The 22,645-nt window shown below is 36.1% G+C and overlaps 1 protein-coding gene across 1 annotated transcript; it reads right to left on the bottom strand.

Moving 5' to 3' along the window:
- Positions 1-19,502: 19,502 nt before the first annotated feature.
- LOC133866112 (uncharacterized) lies at positions 19,503-19,823 on the bottom strand. Its single transcript, XM_062302667.1, has one exon. The coding sequence runs from the start codon at positions 19,821-19,823 to the stop codon at positions 19,503-19,505; it is 321 nt and encodes a 106-aa protein (XP_062158651.1).
- Positions 19,824-22,645: the final 2,822 nt, after the last annotated feature.

The raw sequence follows: 22,645 nt of genomic DNA, 5'->3' as shown, positions 1-22,645 counted from the left end.
TCCGAACTTGAAATGATTTCATTGAAATCTCCCATACACATCCAAGGAGTAGGATCCAGCTGAGATAAGTGTCTGAGGAGATTCCAAGCTTCCATCCTTTTCCCCACATCCGGGTGCCCATAAAAACATGTCAGCTTCCATACAGGCTCATTACTTTGATTCAACACAACTGCATTAATATGACGTCTACTGAAATTCTGGATTTCCAGATGAGAATCCGAATTCCATAGGAGTAATAGACCCCCACTCTTCCCCTTACAATCAACTACAAACATCCTGTCAAACCCAAGTTTTATTCTGATGAATTTCACTTTATTCTTCATCATCTTTGTTTCTATAAGGAACACAAGATGGGGCTTCTTAATTCTCACCATACTAGTGAGAGCTCGAACTGCCCGGGGGTTCCCAAGCCCCCGGCAGTTCCAACTTAACATCTTCATTGCTCCGGGCGGGGCTGTACACCAGCCACCGCCTGTTGTTTCTGCTCTTGAGGAGCGAGGGTGGTAGAACGTCTACCTTTTTTTGTAGCCACATGATCTCCCAAAGATGCCGACCCCACTGCCTCTCCCGCCTCCCTTCCATTAGCATGGGTCTCCAAAATAGTTACAGTATTAGCACAATCCCTTGCTCTTTTCTTCCAGGAGCCTGATTTGCCCTTTACACTCGCTGGACGTGATACAACGCTCCGAGGATCGGAGGAAGAGTCCAGCAACTTCGTAGTTGATAGCTTCTCTGACTTAGGATTCACATCAGAAGAGTTGGCTTTATCTTTTGGGCTTGTGTGGTCAGATGACAGCCACGCACCTGAGTCGTCAGTGACATGTGGGAAATAGGTGTTATCTCTCGGGTCCTTAGCAAGCTGCACGACAGTTCCCCCTTCACCCATTAAGTGATAGACCATTTTACCCATCTGTGAGTCCCAGCTTCCCACGTACTGGGCCTTTTGGATTTTTTTTTGGTCTGGGTTAGACTCTGAAGAAGAGTCCGTTTGTAAAATATCACATTGGTCATCCAGCCCATTACCATCCTTCCGTTTACCTATCTCCGATCCTTTATTCTTCCATATCTCCTTCCCTTTGACGTTACTGTGCGACACACCAGATCCTCTTAGCTGTCCTTCCGCATTAATAGCTAAGTTACCGTATTGAACATTATTCTCTTCAATTCCTTTCCGTTTCTCCCAGAAAGTTGCATTCGTCTTTAATGCCATACCAGTTCCGGGATTTGAGGACGTAACCGTTGGCAAAAATCCCTCGCGTGAACTCTGGGATTGTCCCAAACCAGGAAGGCCCTGATCCCGGCAAAGAATTCCATCACCGGCCACCCCATCGCCGTCAGAGCTAGCAGAGCCACCTGGTGTTGGTTGACGAACCTCCTCATCCTGGTCGGCCCGAGCTTTCCCAAATCTTGTGTATGACCCAACTCCTCTCCGAGCAGCATTGGAAACCCGTAACCAGTTTCCAAATGGATATTCCTCCTCTCCTGCTGTTCTGCGGCTCCCTATTTTACTGCATCCCAACCGGCCATGTTTAACCACTCCACACTTGAAGCAGAATCTGGGCAACTTTTCATACTTGAAAGGGATCCAGATGGATCTATTCTGAATATGAAGCAACCTTCCTCTGGCCAAAGGCTTAGTCAAATCTATAACAATCTTCACACGTAGAAATTCTCCCCATCCGGCCTCTCCATCAGAAATATCAACTTCCTCAACCATCCCTACAGAAGCACCCATCTTGAACCCCACTCCTCTGCCCATACATGCAAGAGGTAAATTATACATTCTCACCCAAAATGCTGCTTTATCAAAGTCCATATCTCCCGGGGAAGTTAGCCCATCGAACTCAGCCAGAGCGACCAGATTCCCATCGAACAACCATGGTCTGCCTTCCATAATTCTGGACTTATCCCACTCCTTCTCAAATTCTGCTACAAACATGTTTTCACCCACCACCCGAATAAACACCTCTCCAGTGGGCCGCCAAGCCCGGAGCAGAGGAGCCTTGTAGAATTCTTTAGTCACCACTCTTTCTACCAGTAATTTCCCAATCAAACAAAACTTTCCTCTGGACACCAACGACTCAATTTCTGCCGTGTCTAGTGAAACACCAGAGTTTTCTTCCTCCATAAGGGAAAACTTTCCCCACATATGCGTCAGATCTTCTTCCCGCTGATTGGTTCCCATGTTCTCCAGCAATAGGATAACGACGAAAAACTATCTCACGAGAAAAAGGATAACAACTCCAAGTCTTAGAAAGACTAGAGAAACACACCTTCAGCCCTAGAGTCTAGAGAGAAAACTTTCGGGCGAAGAAAAAAAAAAAAAAAAAAAAGTACAACTTACATGGTATTATTTGATAAAAATGGAAGTAGCAATCACTAAATAATAAAAATTTGGAGGAGGATATTTAAGTAATTTACAACTTACGTGGTCAAACCATGATGCCTTGCACAAAGTGCGCTCAACAAATTAAAACTCTAAGAGAAGTGTTAGAATATCTCATGGTGTTTTCCTACAATGATATAAATGTAATTAAAAAAATTATATCTATGTCCTTTTGGATGGCATAGATGTAATTTTTTAATCAAAAAAATTACATATATGCCATTTCAGGAGAAGACAAGAAAATACTCTAGCATTCTTTAAACTCTAATTGTTGATGGGAACAGCATGATTAACCGGCCGCCGTTGATAAATGATAATAAATGACAAAAGTACAAAAGATTTAATTGCTAATTCTATGTGAGAAATGGTCAAATTACAATTTTTTACATTTATTTTTTAACTCTACATATGAAATTTACATGCATAAATCTTATTCAATATATCTTAATTGTGGAATAATTATGGAATATAAATTATACATGAATTGCTTTCTATTTCATGTAGTGCTTTTCCACGATCTCTTTCTTCAGTCCATTCATGACGTTAATGCTTAGGTCATGGAGCACAATATATAATACTTTTTTTCCCATTTCACTATAATTGAGGGACAAGATCCAACTTATTTTAACTTTTATTTTATGGTTTAACATTTTATTTTTAAATATATATGATGTTAAGTTATTTAAAATTTTTAAATAAGGTAATATTATATTGAACATGTGACATAATGTATTAGCGTACATTAAACGCAACAAAATATAATATTTATTGTAAAATAAATGCTTTGTATTTCAAGAAATGAAGAGGATCCTATTTCAAAAGTGAGAGTACTTATGGCCCCCACTACCAATGAGCTGACTGGAGGAGCACGGAGGAAATTGCGACCACGTTGGTTAAGGTGCAGTACATGGCCTCGGTGCCCTCTAGAGCCGCTACAATTGAGATTGAGCACAGTGGGGTTGAAGTGATGGGAAATGTTAAACATCCTTCCTCATCTTCTCTTTATCTCATAGAGACAATCTTTTAATAAAAATTAATTTTTTTATTATAAAAGGGTGATAAGGGGATGAGGGGAGGATGTATAGAAGCTCTATGAAGTGATGGCTGTAAATGAAAAATTCTGGGTTCGGCCCTAGCTCGCCAGCGAACGTTTGGCTCTAAGTCTCGGGCTCCATCATCGTGAAGGTAGTCGCATGTTCATAACTTTCGAGATGAGTAATGATTCACTACCACCTAAATATACAACTTTTCACCATCTTGTTTATGTGGCAAAGTGTTCCCTCACCTTAATTTTTTTAAAAAAATAAAAAAAACTTAAAAAGTAGTGGGGGACCACCTTACCACGTAGATAAGGTGGTGAAAAGTTATATATTTGGGTGGCATTGAATCATTATTCTTTTCGAGATATAGGCTTGTTTGGCAAAGGTCTGTGCGGAATATAACAAAGTAGTAGGTTGTTAATTTTGAAATTAATAAAAAGTGATGATGTGATATAAAATAAAAAGAATTTGTATAAAAAAGTGAAAGTTTTAGAATTAGTAAAAAATGATGATGTGATATAAAATAAAATAAAAATTTGTATAAAAAAGTGAAAAAATTTTATATTGTAGTGAATTTTTTTATTTGAATAGTAATAAAAAATTATTAATGTGATATAAAAAGTGAAAAAGTGAGAATGTTTTGATATTAATTGGTAGTGGAAAATATAAAAAAGTGAGAAAAAAAAAAAAAAAAAAAAAAAAAAGAGTACGTGAACAGTAACAGCATTACTCTGTTCTGTTCTGATGCTTGGCAAACAAGCCCATGACTTTTGCAACTTTAACACATAATTTTTGACCATATTGTTTGATAAGGTGTTTCCCTAATTAGCTTTAGAATTTTTATTTTTATTTTTTAAAAAAAATGTAAAAGTAAAAATTGTCATATGGACAAAAATTATTAAAAATTGTGTTTTGAGTGGCAATGTATCATATCTCGCAAAGAGAGAGAGTACAAATTACAATTTCTTATTACTTTTTTTAATTTTTAATTTTATTTTATAAATGTAAAACCAATCTACGTGGTTGGCCTAAATCACAAAGAGAAATTGTTTTTTGTTGTATTAAAATGAATTACGGTGTCTCTCCTCTTGGATGTGTCAAAAAAATAATTTAATCTCTGAAGTCAAATTCCGTTAAAACATTTGTCATGTTCCATTAGGTGTCACGACAATGCCAATAAAATAACGACACACGTTACTCTTAATAAAAAATATAAATATATAAATTTTTTTTAAAAAAAAATTAAAACTATTTTTTTATAATAAAAAGTGACGGCTGGTTGAGCATCACTGTCACTCTTTAATCAATTTATTGCAAGAATTGTGGTTTTAGTTTATTCTATTAATTGACGTACTAACTGCTTAGAAAAAAAAAAAAAAAAAAGTTGACGTGGTAACTGAAAAAAATGTGAGGTCTGTGAGCTAGCTTGGAATTATTATTCCCATTTAAAAAATAGCTAAAATCAAATAATAGATGTAAATCGGGTAGTTAAATCAACATTAAGAAATCATACCGTAAACCGTTAATGTTAATGAAAACCTGTCTATGAGACTAATACTATAACACAAAATAGCTTTACCATGATTGGCTGTACAAGGGACATAGATAAAAGACAGAAAACACAAAGGAAAATGGAAAGGAAAGGAGGAATGGATATGCAATTTAGGGCACTAGCCGCTTGTGAATGTGACCTATGAAGTATGAAGCGAGGATAAGGAAAAAACATAAAACATAAACACCAAATATAATCTATATGACGTTTTGGTATATATATATATATATATATATATATATATATATATATATATATATATATATATATATATATATATAATGCAATTATTAATCGTATTCGCATACGTTAAAGTAGTTATCTGAATCTGTATATGTAGATAGTATTTTTGTTAACCGCACTGCACATGCAAATAACAGATAGTGGATAGCAGATAGTTGCAGATTGCTGACACGGGCAATTAATATTCCCCCGCATTTACACCTCTGGTATGCATGTAGTTATGGGACAGGGATTGTTAATAATTAATTGTTCAAATTATTAGCAATTTGGGTTGTTTAAATTTTTTTGCTAACAACTTGGGCAACACATTACGAGAGAAAAGTAACGTTACGTAGAATTTATTTTTACGGAATCCATCCAGAAAAATTGTTAAAGTATTGATCATATTAAATCACTATTTATCTCAAAAGTTTAAGCTTTTAGAACAAGTGGTAGTTTAAGATGGTATCAAAACAGAGGTCTTGAGTTTAAATTGTATCCCCTTCGTGAAGAAGAACAATGTTAAAGTTTAATTAAATTATTAAATTTATCTATTTTTATCTGTTTAAACTTATATGACAAGCGTGGATTTAAGAAAAACAATTTTTCTTCTTATACTCTGTTTGTTTCGACGTGAAATGATTTCCGTCGTAAAATATTTTCGACAAAATTATTTTCAAAAACAATGATTTTTTCAAAAATATTTTCCGACGTTTGGCTCGCACGAAAAAATTATGAAATGCGAAAATCAGAGTTTGGCAAATGCCGCTGGAATCTGGCAACATCTGGTCGCCGTTGCCGAATTCTGGCAAGCAAGTTTGGCCAGATTCCAACCGATCTCTTCCGGATCAATGGCTGGATCAGGTCATATCCGGTTGGATCCCGGCCTTTTTGGCCAGATTCGGCCGGCTTCTAACCATGGCTAGAATCTGGTCAACCGACACCGGGGACGATGGCCGGATGTCGCCAGATTCTGGGGCCAACATGATTCTAGGGATCGAATGTCGCCGAACTCCGGCGCCGGTTGGATTCCGACGACGAACAATTGCAGAATTCCAACCATCGGATATCAAACGTGCATGTAAGGACGAAGAGTTTGATTTCGAAAAAGAAAACCGTAAATCATTTTCTAAAAATTAGAGAAGCTTCTACGATCAAACTGAAAATGATTTTCGCTGACCATTATTTTCATATGTACTAAACACCAAAAAATGTTAAAATTATTTTTCAAAAATTATTTTAAGCCAAAATGAACGAAACATTATAAAAAGTGGACGGCTTTGAAACTTCCCATCTCGATGGATTCTGAAGAAAACAAATGTTTCGTCGTATTACTCTGAGAGAGTCCATATGATATATGACAAAGAAAGGGAACAGATGAAAGGCAAGGAAGAAGAGAAATTTGTATTGCATTCCTCTTGTTTGATTTGACATAAAGAGGAGAATTGAAATTTGATATAAGAAGACAGAATAGGAAATTCACCGACAATAGTGTAAATTTCATTGTTTTATCCTCGTGCAAAAATTTAAGACCCTTCAACAATTGATCCTTTTCACTTCCCTTTCCGCCCGAATTGGAAGGGGAGTAAAAAATAAAATTAAAAATTAAAAAAAATTGAAAAATTGGTCGGTCTGGCTGAAAACCACTCTTTAAATTAGTTTAAAATTTAATAATAACACATCCCAAATTTGATAATAATTATAAAAATTACATCAATTTAAAAAAAAATTAAAAAAAATGATAATTTTTAACATTGCTCTATTTCTCACTAAGGAGTGGTAGGTGCACAATTTGTGCACAACTTGTACACAATAATCTATATAATTAATGATATTTAAATATATTTTTTTAATTATCAACCATATAAATTGTTGTTCAAATTGTGAAAATATGATCACACATTCAGAGCGTTTGGAAAGGCATCACATCAACTTTGAAAAAACAAGCCGGAGCCACTTTGTACAATTCATTTTGAACCTTTAATTCATCTTTTAGTAAGAAAGGACAAAATGATTACGACATTTGATAAGGCTCAATAATCTTATTAAAACAGTTCATGACTTTTTTTTTTTTTTTTTTTTCCTTTTTATATAAGTTGTGACGTATTTTCTTTAGATATTTTACAAAGGCTTTATGTTTTTCATATTTCATGTAAAGAAAATGGATAATTGCACTATTGGTTCATGTGGTATGTCATAATTATTTTTCACTCCTTATAGTTTAAAAAGTTTATAGGAAGTCCTCGTGGTATGCAATAATTACAAATCGATCCCTGGCGTCAAATTCTATTAAAATTTTTAACAGATTCCGTTAAATGCCACGTCAGCGACACGTCCAGCCACCCTTGCTGCTTTTTTTTTTTTTGTTTTTTTTTTAATTTTAATTTTAATTTTTTTTAAAAAAAATAAGTATTTTATTTTTTTTGATAAATTATATTTTTTTATTAAGATGGACACGTGTCGCCATCTTATTGGTGACACGTGGTGCTGACGTGTAGGGCTAACAGATCCCGTCAAAATGGTGAATGGAAAATCAACCCAGGGAGTAAAACGTAATTATTGCATACCACAGGTACCTCCCATGAACTTTTTAAACTATGGGGAGTGAAAAATAATTATGGCATACCACAGGGACCAACGGTACAATTATTCCTAAAGAAAAAACCTTTTATCTTACAGATTTTGATAACAAGCGTCTCTAAATCTAACGTTGACCATGCTCAATATTTTAACCATTTTGGCGAACTAATTTTTTGAAATGGTTAAAATGAGTCTTTTAAATTTTTATTAATTTTGTGAAAAAATTTTGATAAGTGAACAATATTAAGCAACAATGTTTACTTATTAAAAGAATAAAAAAACTATATAAAATTTTAAAATAATTAGAGAGGAAATGATCTTATTTATATTGAAAGCATATGAATTTTTTATTTTTTTTTTAAAAAAATAACCTTTAAAAAAAGGAAAACATTCAAAAAAAAAAATGTTAAAGAAAAAATAAAGAAATATTTAAATGAAATAATGAAAGTTGATAGCTAAAATTATAAGTCTACTGCTATAAATGTTTTAAAAGAGTTGATAGCTAAAATAGAAAATAAATTTTTGGCTATTTAGCTAATAAAATTTAGTAAAGCTATTGAGAATGCTATCAAGAGTCTTGTCTATATCGATAAGGAGATAGATTTTTTTTTTCTCTTTTCCTCTTTTTTTAATGTGAACTTTCAAGCAAATTACCATACATTTCTTTGCAATGATGGGTACTCCTACAATGCTTGTACATTCTCCAGATTCGCCTTCCAAGATTACTTTGCTAACGCCTAGTCACGGCCAAAAAACATTGCCTTCCAAGCCACAAATGCCTCCACTATTGACAAATCAATGATGTACATCTTAGAGGTGCGCATTGCTGCCACGGCCACGGCCACGCCCTAATTATCTCTAACAATGACACCCGCATCTTATAATTTCTGATACTTTTGAAATAAAATATCAAAATTTTAAAAAATATTAATTTAAAGTATTCATCTTTTATTTTTTTATTTTTATTTTAACTCACTGTTAGAATTTTCGGTTAAATATTGTAAATTTATCCGTATAGTAATACTAAAAACTGAAGATAATATTTGAATAATTTTACATGAAATGATTTTTTCTAAAACTAAGGAAGGATGATAAAAAGAGGAAGACAGTGTGTGTGAAATTTACAGGAGATTTTAAAAAGGTGATTAGTATTGGAATTATTTTCATATTTAATTTGTATAAAATCGGTTCGGATATTCCGATTTTGAACATTTAAAATCAAATCCATCTCAAACTTCTCTTGAATTTTAAAATTTAAGTCTAAATTCGTCCCAAGTTCATTTTAAAAAGTCTCAAATCCATCATATATTAAGTTGAGAAAACTCAAAATCTACCCTCTTGTCATCTCTAATAAAGTTCCGTTGAAAAAAAAAATGTTATAGTATGTATTGTGATCCTTTTTTATTGACTTAACACAGAAGAAAAGAAAAATAGAGAGAGAACTAGCAAGAAACTGTAATTTTTTTTTTTATTAAAAAAAATAGTGTCAAGTCAGCACAGAATGACCTAGAAGAACTACAGTAGATGCTCTAGTATTTCTATAAATTGATGTTTTTAGTATTTGAAAATTTTTTATCTTTCTTACTTTCTTTCTTTTTTTCCTTTTTTCCTCTTTTTTTTTTTTTTAAAAAAAAAAATTTGGTATAAAGAGGGACGATTTTCGTGTAGTATAAATTAAGGGTTAAATACACTATAGTCTCTGAGTTTTTAAAACTTTATTTTTTAGTACTTGAGTTTTAATTCGCATCACAGATGGTACCTCCGTTTTGGAAAAAGACCAAATTAATACCTCAGTCAAGTTTTCCATTCAAAAACTAATGGTCCGCCAGGTGTCAACCCATAAGAATTGATGGGTGTTTTAATATAAAAAAAAATTAAAAATTAAAAAAATAAAAACTTCAAAAAAATTGAAAAAAAAAAGAAAAGAAAGAAGAGGATGGCTCCATGGGGGTGGGCGGCCACCCCCATTTTGGCGAAATGGGTGGCTCAGTCATCCTCTTGACCGGTTTGGGGTGGCCGAACCACCCCCCATGGGGTGGTTGGCCACCCCTTGGCATAATAAAAAAAAATAAAAAAAAAAAAAGGTCATGGTTTTGGCCCTTGGGAGTGGTTCGGCCACCTCAATCGGCAAACCCTCTTCTTTTTTTTTTTTTTTTTTTTTTTTTTTTTTTTTTTTATGGGTATTAGCCATTGGAGGTGGCTAAACCACCCCATAGACCGGTTAAGAGGGTGGCTCTCTCTTCTTCTTTTTTTCTGTTTTTTTTTCAATTTTTTTTAATTTTTAATTTTTATACTAAAACACGTATCACCTGATGGGCTGTTAGTTTTTAAATAAAAAATTTTAACTGAAATATTAATTTGATCTTTTTCTAAAATATAAATACCAATCATAATGCGAATTGAATCACGAGTGTTAAAAAAAAATAAAATTTTTAAAACTCAAATATCATACGTGTATTTAACTCAAAATTGTAAATTTGAAAGATTTATGCCTCGGAAGGCGACTTTTTGGTTTTAGTGAAGTTTATTAAAAAAATCCAGCAGAGATGGATGCAGGAAACAACTGCAATTGATTAAATGAAGAGAAAACATTCAGGCTCAGCAGAGTGAAAACTTAGGCACACAAAAATAGGTGGGTCTGCCACTCGGAAATGTAACCCATTCTTATTGTTTTTTGATGAATAATTAAATATTCATGTTCCTTAATTCCTTTACAATTCAAACAAAAAATACTTCTAAAAACATAAATTATTTTTATGTCATTTCATAACACCATTTCAAATAAAAAATATAAAACATCTCCCAGAACATATTAATAAGGACAAAAAGTTCTTCTGAAGTCTTTTGAATATGTGAAAAATACAATTTTTTTAATAATTTTACTAAAAAATCATGCAATTTTCACATGTAAATTAAAAAAATTATGCATTTTTCATATGTTAATAGACACGTGACAGTTTTGTAAGCCAAACTTTAACTCAATTTGAAGTAAATAATATTATTACCTAAAAAAAAAAAAATTGGAGAATATTAGTATCTTATTTACAAACAGAGCCAAACTTTTTTTTTATTCTTTTCTCATCCAAATCTTTCACCATGGGCTTCATGACAGTTAGAGAGAGAGGGTCTTGTTTTCTTCTATAGAGAGAGGCTTGTGAGCTGATTTAGTGTCGGGGGAGGGAGGCTTTACACCACCCTCCTCCTGGAGATGGTTTCCCTCTAGCTTTTCTAAGGCTATGATAGTTTTTTGACCCTCCATAGTGTGAACTAGTGGAAGCTAGATCTCTCTCAGCCACTAGGGCCGAGGAGTTTTGTTCCCCCTGGCTTTTACCAGTGGTGGCTAGTGGTCTTCCTAGCCTTTGAGCTATGGAGGTTTTTTCTTTCCTTTTCTATCTTGCTTTTCTTTTTTTGGTTTTTTTTTTTTTTTTTTTTACAAAAGCTTCGCAAGTAGTTGGTTAAGGGGAATGGAAGTTCTTGGGCTGTCTCCGACGAAGGCGTTCTAGCAGTGCTTTTTGGGTGATTTTTTTGGAGCTAGATCTGTGGTCTTCAGCTAGTTTTCTCGAGATACGCACCCTTCCATGGTGGTCGCCGGCTTCCTCCGATCTAGCAGCATCAAGCCACGACTGTGATGGGTTGTCCTACTCGCCGTGTGGCCAACACGTGCCAGGGCGTTCTCTCCCTGGATTCGCGCGTGAGGGCCACGGCTGTCGTTTTTCAGTTGTGGTTGGCGGAGTTCGGTGGTTCTGGGCATCATCTGCTGCCGGAAAGGCTTCTAAACACGGCACGTCGCTTACATGTGCCGACTCCGACGACGACATTTTCCAACACTGTTTGCTTTTGTGGTTTCTGTTTTGTGTTATTCCTTTGTTTCTCATGTCATAGCCTGCCTTTGTATTACTCAAATTTTGCTGGGATATCTGTTGGCTTGGAGTTAAATCGGCCATCTTTTCTTTTAGAGTGTATGTTATTATAAAGAGAGGTTCAAATGTTTATTCTTGTAAAATTTGTGTTCTGCCTATGCAACTATTTTTTAACTTAGATCATTTTGACTTAGAATGTAGGGGGTCTCGTATCTCTATTATCAAAATATATGCCTTTAAGCTTTTTCAGCAATTTATAGTAGCACAGACTATTTGTTCGAAAAATCTTCCACCATAGTTTCTTTTAAAAGAGAGGATGAATACAAAACTAGTAGATGCACTAGACAAAGTACACCTCATATATTATTTTCTTTATTTATTTACCCAGGAAAGAAAGAAAAAAATTCTGTATAACAATTTCCGTCTGAAGTAAGCTACGTATGCGTTAAAGAAAAATGCTACTTCTCTCATCTTCTATCCAACTCTCTCTCTCTCTCTCTCTCTCTCTCTCTCTACATATATATAAATATATATATTCAATTAATTATTGAATTTCTTTTTCTACATGTGAATCTTATATATTCAATAGTTAATTTTTTTTAAAAAAAAAAAGTTATTAAAATTGAATAGAAATTGAACTAAAGTTGAAGAAAACATTAAAAGTATAGAAAAGTACACGCTCACCCTTCAAACTATTACTCAATTATCAATGTTTCCTCAAACTATTAATTGTGTCAATATCTCCTTTAAAGTACTAAAACAATATCAATGACCCCCTTAAGGCCATCAAAAAGATAAAAATGACCTTAAAATTCAGACAAAAATATCCTTAAAAACTAAAAACAATAAAAATAAAATGATCGCCTTGGTCTTTTTTTTTTTTTGATTTATTTGTACTTTTTTATTTAAAAAATTTAGTTTTTTTAGTTTTGAGAAACTAATATATATATATATATATATATATATATATATGATGGCCTTGGTTTTTCACTTTTTTTTTTCGTTTTTATTTTTTTTTTGTCATTTTTATTTTATTTTTTTTTAAAAAAAAAAACCAGTTTTAAGAAGAACAAAAAAATTGAAAAAAAAAAATTAATTGTCTTCGTGTTTTTCCCTTTTTTTTTTTTTTTTTTTTATATAGATATTTAATAGTTTTTTTGTTATAACTTTAAGAATTTTATTTTTTATTTTTAATTTTATGAAGGATATTATTGTCATTTGGAGGACATTGATATTATTTTGGTAATTTAGTAGGAGTTCCGAGATTGACGCAATTAATGGTATGTGAGTAACATTAATAATACAATAATAATTTGATGAGTACACGTATTTTTCCTTAAAAGTAATAAAATATTTCTCTTTCTAGCGTTGAATAGAAAAATAATAATAATAAAGGAAAAATACAATTAACCTCTCCAAAGTTTGATAACTTTTTCAATTATGCCTCAAATGTTTAAAAATTTACAATGTACCCCAATAAAGTTTCATAATTTGTTAATATGACCAATCCTTAGTAATTTTGGTCTACTTTGACAGAAAGTGCCTCACATGATACACATGTGATTTTTCATGTGCGTTTCTCCATTTTACCCTCAAAACCCCACCAAACCAAATGTCAAAATCCCAAAAATAAACCTCGCCAGAATTCATGCCAACCTTGAAAATCCTCTATAAATCATTCGAAATCGATACGCCCGAAAAGCATTCTACTTTCTCCTTGACCTCCCAAACCACATTTCCCGACCTTAAATCCCAGAACTGGATGTTGCCAAATACTCATAAAGGCCTGCTATGAGACCCAAAAGCCATTAACAAACCGTAGCTCAAAACCCAATTCAGTTTCGTGGCCGGTATCGCCGAGTCAATATCAACATCGTAAATCTTGCAATGAGCAATCTCAGTCGCCAAAATCAAGCTATGCAAATCGTAAACCATAATCCAAACATTAGCAGTTTGTGAGGCTACTTGCAAAACGGTTAGCAGTTTGGAAGGCTATACTATAATTTTTCCTAATAATAATAGGGTAAATGTATAATAATCCCCGAGTAGATGCGCGATTTGAAAATGATCCCTCACATTTAATTTTAAACATTTACTCATTAACTTTTTCGTGTTTTTGAATTGTGTCCTTTTATCCATTTTCCATCCAATTTTGTTAACTCCGTTTGGCTGAGTCACTATTTGGCCATGTCAATATCGACAACTAAGTCTAAAAACAACGCTATTTCAATATTTCTTTATTTTTTTAATAATTTTATTTTAAAAAAAAAGAAATTGAAAAAAAGAAAAAAAAAAAAAGAAAAAGAAAGGGGTTGTTGAGCCACCCCTCGACCACCATGGGGGGTTTTGGCTCATGGCAGGAAAAAAAGATGGGTTTTGGCCATTGGGGGTGGCCGAACCACCCATGGGGGTAGTTTGGCAACCCCTAAAGGCCAAGCCTTCTAAATTTTTTTTAAGGTTTTCCTATGGGGGTGGCCGAACTACTCCCGTAGCCCTTGTCCAAGGGCCAAAACCTATCTTCTTCTTCTTCTTTTTTTTTTTTATTGCCATGGGGCATTGAGTGGTTCGGCCACCCTAGACTGGCTAAGGGGGTTGTTAAGTTATCCCCTTCTTTTTATTATTATTATTATTATTATTATTATTATTATTATTTAAATAAAATTATTAAAAAATATTAGAAAATATTGAAACGGCATCCTTTTTAGGCTTAGTTTTTGATACTGAACAGAATTAACAAAATTGGATGAAAAAAATGGACAGAAGGACCCAATTCAAAAATGCGAAAAAAAAATTTAAAATATAAATATTTAAAATTAAATAGTAAAAAATCACTTTTAAATTGCATGTTGCCTTAAAAATTTATTATAAATTTACCTATAATTTTAATAATAATAATAATAAAAAGATTCGAAGGAGATGCATAGGGCCCTAAAGATGGGAGATGAATCTGGTGAAAGCGGCAGCATTCATGCCCCCATGTGAGATGATAAACACAACCGACATGATGGAAGATTGGACCCACACCCCCATAAAACTTGAATCTTAAATATCCATAGCAGCCAGACGACTCAGACGTTTGTAGCCTCTGCCCCGCAATAATACACAAGCTTCCAAACTCTTTAAGACCTCACATGCTGGACCCACATCACATGCCCCACATGGACCACCAAACTGAACCCAAAAAAAAAATCTAGAAAAAAAGATATTCCGATATAGAACTCTCTTTCCCACTCCCTGCTCAGTCCTGCACTTTCTGAACTTTTGAAGATTCTCCGGATTTCTTTTCTTCCACTTGGGAAAGAGGGTCCCACCCTATCTCCACATTTTATTTTCTGTTTTTTTTTTTGTTCTCGAGACGGCACATTCCAGTTGTTATCGACTCCATCCACAGTGCAAGATCCACTTGCAGCTTTAGAGCATCCCCATCAGATGATCTAAATCTCAATCTATTTTACATGATCAAAACTCACTTTTTGCTAGTTTACATAACCACCAATAAAACTATCATCTATCCGATTATCTAAATTTATATCTATTTTATTAAAATAATCATTTTTAATATATATGTTTTTATTTTTATTAAAACCTCGTATCCATTATCCACTCCTCTCCCAAACACGAAATCATCTCACAGGCACCACGAAATCATCTCACAGGCATTTCATCAACCAAATGAACTGCACTTTCAAGATCAAAATCAACGCACGGCATCACCACCGTAATCAACCAGAATAATTAGAATTATCACATGGACACACCACAGACTACACCCAACCGGCAACCATCACGGCACACCATCGCACCAGACCACCGGAAAACTCCAGAAAATCGGCAACCCAAACCTAGAAACTTCCGGAAAATCAAAATAAAAAACAACCCAACGGAAAATCAAAATTAACCCACAGGAAAATCAAAATTAATCGAATGAGATCTTGATGAACGGTGAATCGATTTTTCTTCCTCTGAGGCTCTCTCTGGGATTTGAGGAGTGAAACTGGTGTTTCTCTGACCCACCACAGTTTGGAGCTTTTTTTCCTTCTTGTTATCTAGATTGGGTGCGAGATTTCCATTTCTTTTTGCTTTCTTCTTCGGCTGGAATTTTTCTTGGAGGGATGGAATTTCTGTCTCTCTCTCTCTCTCTCTGTTCGCTCCAAAGCCTCCAAAGCTGGCAGAGCAAGCCGAGCGGTACGAGGAGATGGTGGAGTCTCCCCTGTCGGAATGTGTCGTCTATTGAGCAGGAGGAGGAGGGGTGGTGTCTCCCCCGTCGGAATCCTAAAGCTTCCGCAGGAGAAGAAAACCCAGAGAAACGCGCGCAAAGAACGCGCGTAGAGAAGAAGAAGAAGAAAGAATCTTTGAGAGAGAGAGAGAGAGAACGGAAGGAACGGAAGAAAATGAAGAAAAATGGTATAATATTGATACATGTGTGAACAGTGCAACGCCACAGGTAGCGTTGCACTGTTCACAGATGCAGGCTGGATCTATTCTGGCGTGAAGATGCATAATCCGATGGAATACGTTTTTGAGTTTTTTTCTATCTATTTTAGCTTAAAGTGTAGGATGCATAAGCTGGTGTGAGTGCTCTTATTACTTCTTCTTCCTCTTCCTCCTCTTCTTCTACTTCCTCTTTCTTTTTTTCCTTTTTTAATATTTTTTTTTTATTTAAAATGAAAAAGAGTTACAAAGAAACAAAAATAAAAGAGATAGAATCAGGAACGAGGCAGAAATTTTAATGGGAGGGGGCCAAATAATTTTTTTTCTTAAGTAGGGGTTAAAGTATATATATATAAAGGCAAATTTTAAGTAAATTAAACATAATCCAGTTTTTATTTTTTATTATTCCATTCAAATTAAAAATCAATAAGCAAAAGTGAAAAGAATTTTTGAAAAAAAAAAGTGAAGAAAACCGATGTCCAAAGATTTAGAAAATAAAAAATAAAAATAAAAAATGTCTCTGTTATTTTTTCCACACATTCTTAGGAAATCAAGTTTGGTCAAGCTTGTAACTCTTCAAATCCACATCTGTCTTCTTCTAATGCACTACTTTATTAAACCCTTTTCGTTTACTTTGAACAAAGCCTCTACAATTTTGTAGAGATCCTTTCATTGTTACCTTTTTAGGCATGTCCATTGCTATTCGTGAAATATTAAAGGGAAAAGTTTTGACAATAAAGTTATCGTTCTAAATGAAATGAAACCAGTTGAAGAGATGATAAAAAAAATAAAAGGGGCAAGGGACAAAAAAAAAAATTTCTTGCTAGGGTCAGTAGGCAAAAAAAAACCTTAATTTGATTCATCTAAAAAAAAAAAATACCTTAATTTAATTTTTTTTTTCTTCTTAAAAGTTGAGGGGGGGCCATGGCCCCCACCGCCCCCTCTCTCCGTCATTGGATAGAATCCTGGTCCAAAATAAAAATAATAATTAAAAAAAAAAACAGTTTTGAACATAAATACTAGAGAAAAATTCAATTCAAATCCTAAACTACTACATTTTTTTTTCGGATGGCCCCTCAAACTACCAAGGCTAACACTCTAGCCCCCAAACTACCAAAACTTTTGAAAAATGTCCATTTTCGCGAAATATCCCCATAATACCCATGTCGCGTGTTGTTTTTCAATTAAAAAATAAAAAGAATAATTTAAAAAAATTAAAAAAAAACCTAAAATTTTATTTCTTATTTATTTATTTTTTTAAAAAAGATAGATGTTTGGGGTGACATTATTTCCCAAACGCCCAAACGCGACACGATCTTCCTGACACCCCTTCGGTCACCATCTGTTTGCAACACCGTGATGACTGATTTTATAGCCCGGCTCAGTGAGTTTCGATTAGCAATCATCAGCTCAATGATCTTAGCCGAGCTCAAGCTCACCCCGCTCTGTAAAATATCCTCTAACTGGGAGAAAAACTTGTGATCCTTGAGCCTCAGGTAGATATTGGCCAACGTTTTGAATGCAAAAAAATCACATAGAGGAAAATGGATATGAACATCAACGAACAAGCTCATGGCCATTAATTTCTCCATCAGAAACCAATCGAGGTATTCCACAATGATGATAGACTTGTTCGTCGTTTGTAACAAAACAAAATTCAGATTAGAATCATTCATAACCTTTAAAAGATCAATATCATATACATTGAAGGATAGGAAATTAGCCATGTTTGCGTTCGGAGAGGCGGGGACAAGTTCACCGAGCTGCAGGCGTGCATCGTGCCCAACCACAATGCTGGAAAGAAGCAGTACGTCTTCTGATCGATCGCAATATATTTTAACAAAATAATAAAAAAAAAAAAGTTTTTTTTTTTTTTTTTGTTTTCATTTTTTCTATTTTTTTTAAATGAAAAATGACACGTGGCAGGGGTATTATGGGGATATTTTGTCAAAATGAGCATTTTTTAAAGGTTTTGGTAGTTTGGGAGGCCAAAGTGCAAGCCTTAATAGTTTGAGAGGTCATCCGAAGAAAGGGCAGTAGTTTGTTGGGCTAAATTGTATTTTTCCCTAAGTAATATAAGTTAGGAAATGGGCTGAAAATGACTCGATCCTCCGTATCTTAAACTAAAACTAAGAAATAAACTGCACAAGATGGTTTCTTAAGCAAACCAAAAGCCTGGCATGCTTAATGAAACTAAATAACCAACCATTCAAGAGATAGAAATGGCTCCTCTACATTTCAACATTCATTTGCAATTGGCACCGTTGGATCACTAGGGCCGACTTTTGTCTTTGCTAGACGTGTGGGTTTTGCAGTCAAACTCCGTTCTACCTTTGCCCTCGAGGGCTAATCTCCGTCTGACCCGAGGAAACCTCTGCAGGCCTCCGTTACCTTTTGGGAGGCTTATGCCCCATAGAAACTGTCTACCGAGACTGTCCCTTAGCCCATAGGTCCTAACATAAGTTTAGAATTCTTACTATTCCAGAGTGGTATCTCACTGACAGCTTGGGCCCCTCGGAAGGAGGCCTTCTTTGCCCTCCACCTAAACTGTGCAGGAAAGGCCCAAAGCCAATCCTAAGGAACAGTAAAGCTTCATAGGGTCTTTTTGTCTAGGTGCAAGTAGTCTGCATCTTCACAGACATGTCTATTTCACCGAGTCTCTCTTCGAGACAATGTCCAGATCATTACGCCTTTCATGCGAGTCGGAACTTACCTAACAAGAAATTTTGTTACATTATGACCGTAATAGTTATGGCCGCCATTCACCGAGGCTTCGATCGCTGGCTTCCCTATCATTAGGTCACCAACTTTCTTGACCTTCCAGCACTAGGCAGAGGTCAACCCCCATATATGGTCTTACGACTTTACGGAGACCACTTAATTAAATTAAGGGTTAAACACTTTTTAGTCCCTAAGTTTTCACAACTTTATTTTTTAGTCCCTGAGTTTCAAATTGCATCACAGATGGTACTTCAATATTAGGAAAATGCCGAATTGGTACCTTGATTAAATTTTCTGTCCAAAAACTAACGGTCCGCTACGTGTCAACCTCATAGGTTAACATGTGGTACTATATAAAAAAATTAAAGGGTTAAATACAAAAAAGCCCCCCAAACTATCACTCGTTCTCTAGATGGCCCCTCGTACTACCAAAGCTTGCACTCTGACCCCCCAAACTACCAATTGCTTGTTTTTTGGCCCCCTTCGTCAGTTTCGTCTAAGTGGATGGAAAAATTACATGTGCACGGCACATGACTATGAAGGTGAAGGATAGGAAAATTCGAAACTGCCCTTAATTTTAACATTAAAATTACTAAATTGCCCTTCTTGAGAAAAACATGTGTATGACTATGAGTGCATAACCAGTAACCATAGCATTAAAAAGTGCAATGCTCTGCTCTAAGATGCCATCAAAAACACGACGACCACTTTCAACTTGTTGACAGTTGCAATACCTTCGAGGAACTGTGTTGGTAGTCGAGCAAGACAACGCAGTCGTCGGCCACTAGGGCCTCCATGGTGGACACTAGCGGGCCCACGGTCTCAATGTAAACGAAGTCGATGGCGATGACGTAGTGGAAGGGCGGTTTAAGGGACTTGATTTGGTCAGGGTTGTTCCAGTAGAGGATGGAGTGCTTGAGGGTTTTGGCGAGGACGGGTTTGTTGCGCTTGAGGTTGCTTTTCAAAGCGGGCATCACGGGGGCTATGTCAGTCAACACCAGGTCGGTGAGTCCCAGGAGGTGGAACCCCATGCTGGCGGTTCAAAAACATTGGTTGGTTTAAGATAGCTGTTAGCTCCCATGTTTTTCATGTGATCTCCATCATCAGCTTGACACCACAAAGAAATCCAAAAGCATAATATGAAAGAGATAAACGAAGCATTTGAAGAAGGTGGAGACCAATTTTTCACTCTCTTTTGCAGTGTCCTCTGGAATACAGTTGCTGACTTCAACGCTGAGAAACTTCACATAAATCAGATAGTATGGCCAGGGATGCATGATTCTGCTACCAACAGAATCAGCATCTCCTGCGTTTCTCGCCCATTTGCGCAATGCCATTACGAAGACGAGATTCGACGTGCTGAGATTCATCGACGAAATGGACGGAGATCTGCCAGCCAATGTTCAGTTCAGAATATTCAAGATGAAAATAAGGTAGAAGATGAACAGTTCATTAAGCAAAATGCATAGTTTGGTATTGAATTTTTAGAATTAGAATTGAATTCTTATTCTAATTGCGAATTTCGAAGCAAAAAGTTGTGTTTAGGTGTTGAATTTTTAGATTAGAAAATATTATTTTTAATGGTAAGAAATGATTGGAAGTTTGAAAAGTTGTGTATAATGATTGGTATTGTGAAAAGTTATGTGAAATAATGATTTAAATAATAATTATTTAATTAAAAAATAAATAATTTTTCTTTTTAAAAGAAAAAACAAAATTAAAATTAAAATTAAAAAATAAAATAAAATAGAAGCAAGGGGTGGCTGCGCGGCCACCCCCAGTGGTCGGGGATGGCCGCGCGGCCACCCCCAGTGGTCGGGGATGGCCGCGCGGCCACCCCCAGTGGTCAGGGATGGCCGCGCGGCCACCCCCAGTTGTCGGGGGAGGCCGCGTGGCCTTCCCCAAGTGGTTGGGGAAGGCGCGCTGCCACTCCCGGCAACCTCAGGGGGTGGCGCAAGGCCAACCCCTAGATTTAAAGGTGGCCGCGCGGCCACCCCCAGTGGTCGGGGATGGCCGCACGGCCACCCCCAGTGGTCGGGGGTGGCCCTAGTGGTCGGGGGAGGCCACGCGGCCTTCCCCAAGTGGTTGGGGGTGGCGCGCTGCCACCCCCGGCAACCTCAAGGGGTGGCGCGAGGCCAACCCCTAGATTTAAAGGTGGCCGCGCGGCCACCCTTAGTGGTCAGGGAAGGCTGCGCGGCCTTCCCCAAGTGTCGGGGGTGGCGCCCCCGGCCACCTATGGTGGTGGCAGTGCGCCACTCCCTTTGAGGGGTGGCTGCCAACCGGCATTGTGCGTGGGTCCCAGTCATCATTGAAGGTAGAATTGGATTCAGAATAGAATTTGGATTCTATTCTGAATCCAAACAGACCATCCTAAGAGTATTTGCTAGCTGTTGTTGTAAAATTAAAACACACCGTTTCATTTAATAGCCAACTTTGGCTCTTTGACTTAGTAAATAGAAATCCAGAACCAATAACACCGCCACGGCACCATGAAAGCACTTGCACAGGGGAGAACAGAGGAAACTAATAACACGTACGCAATGCCTATGCATGCATGCACTTGCTTCTTCAGTGATCTACAAAGTCAGTCCACAAGCAAGAAAGCTGAAAATGGAATTAGCTGGCTACTGCTTGAAAGTGGGAAGGAGGAGCAGCAGCTTCTCTGTTGCAGCGATTGCTCAGCAAAGTTCGACACGGAAGCTCAAAGCTTGCAAAGTAGAACTTGTAACAGCTACTCCACAACTTCAAGCCTTCCTGCATGGCTCCAACAGTACAAAAATGAGAATAGAGGAGTAGCCAACTCTAAGGATTAGGTTAATTTAATTCACATATCTCAACCTTGTAAACTTTGTAGAAACACATAATAGATAGTTGCATGAACATTTTTATTCATTTCTAACATGGTCGTTGAACCAAGATTGAGAATGTACATTCCAGAGGAAAATCAACCATTTTCATCAAATCCTAATTCGGATTCCTCCAGTGATGTCATGGAAACGGATTAGTACATAGCGCACGACCTCATTGCAAAACCAAACGAAGAGCTACCTAGGTTAAAACTCGTGCAATTAACATATGATATTCAAACTTTGCAACTCAGTTTTGTTAGTCTTTGCAAGATGATTTATGTTGTAAAACCTTTGTCTTCACTCAAAACAATGCCCAATTTAACGCATATAAACAGACATAAAGGCAACTCACAAAGCATGCTTCAACATGTTCTATTAAGTGTATAAAAGAATGGGATACAATAAATAGAATCTATTATATCAATACAATAAACAAACAAACATGAGAGGGAGCACCTGTCAACTTGTCCAGAGTAGATTGCCTTATGTTTTCCCAACGTTAAAATAAGGTCATGAGATACAAAAATGTTTGGAAGCCATCCATGTCATTACACATCTACAACTCTCGAGCACTTTCCCACTCGCCTCATCCCCACCCAAGCCCCATGCTCCCAAGCATTCACACTCCTTCACTGTTAGAACAGTTTCTGATATGGTAGTTAACGATCCAAAATAGCCTATCTTTGTTATCCTGCAAGTAAAACAAACTAAGTCGGGGGGAATCCGACAATCCCACTCCGATGCCTTTGTCAGTTTTTATCTTAAGTGTATATCACCCTTGTATCACAATGAGCAATCTAAATTACCTGTTCAGTAGTGAGGTATTTATACATGTCGTGTTGCGAGCGGTCTGGTTCTTTCATTGGACCACGTGTCAGGTTTGGAGCACTTGTCGACCGCTCAAATCGTGGGATTAAGGCACATGCTTCACGATCGTGGCCAGGTTGGTCTTCAACTGTCTGGAGATCGTGGAGAGTAGTGCTTCACGACCACTTCTGGAATCG

This window comes from Alnus glutinosa, chromosome 4 (assembly GCF_958979055.1).
Source record: "Alnus glutinosa chromosome 4, dhAlnGlut1.1, whole genome shotgun sequence".
NCBI lineage: Eukaryota > Viridiplantae > Streptophyta > Magnoliopsida > Fagales > Betulaceae > Alnus > Alnus glutinosa.
This window is presented reverse-complemented; position numbering and strand designations above follow the sequence as displayed.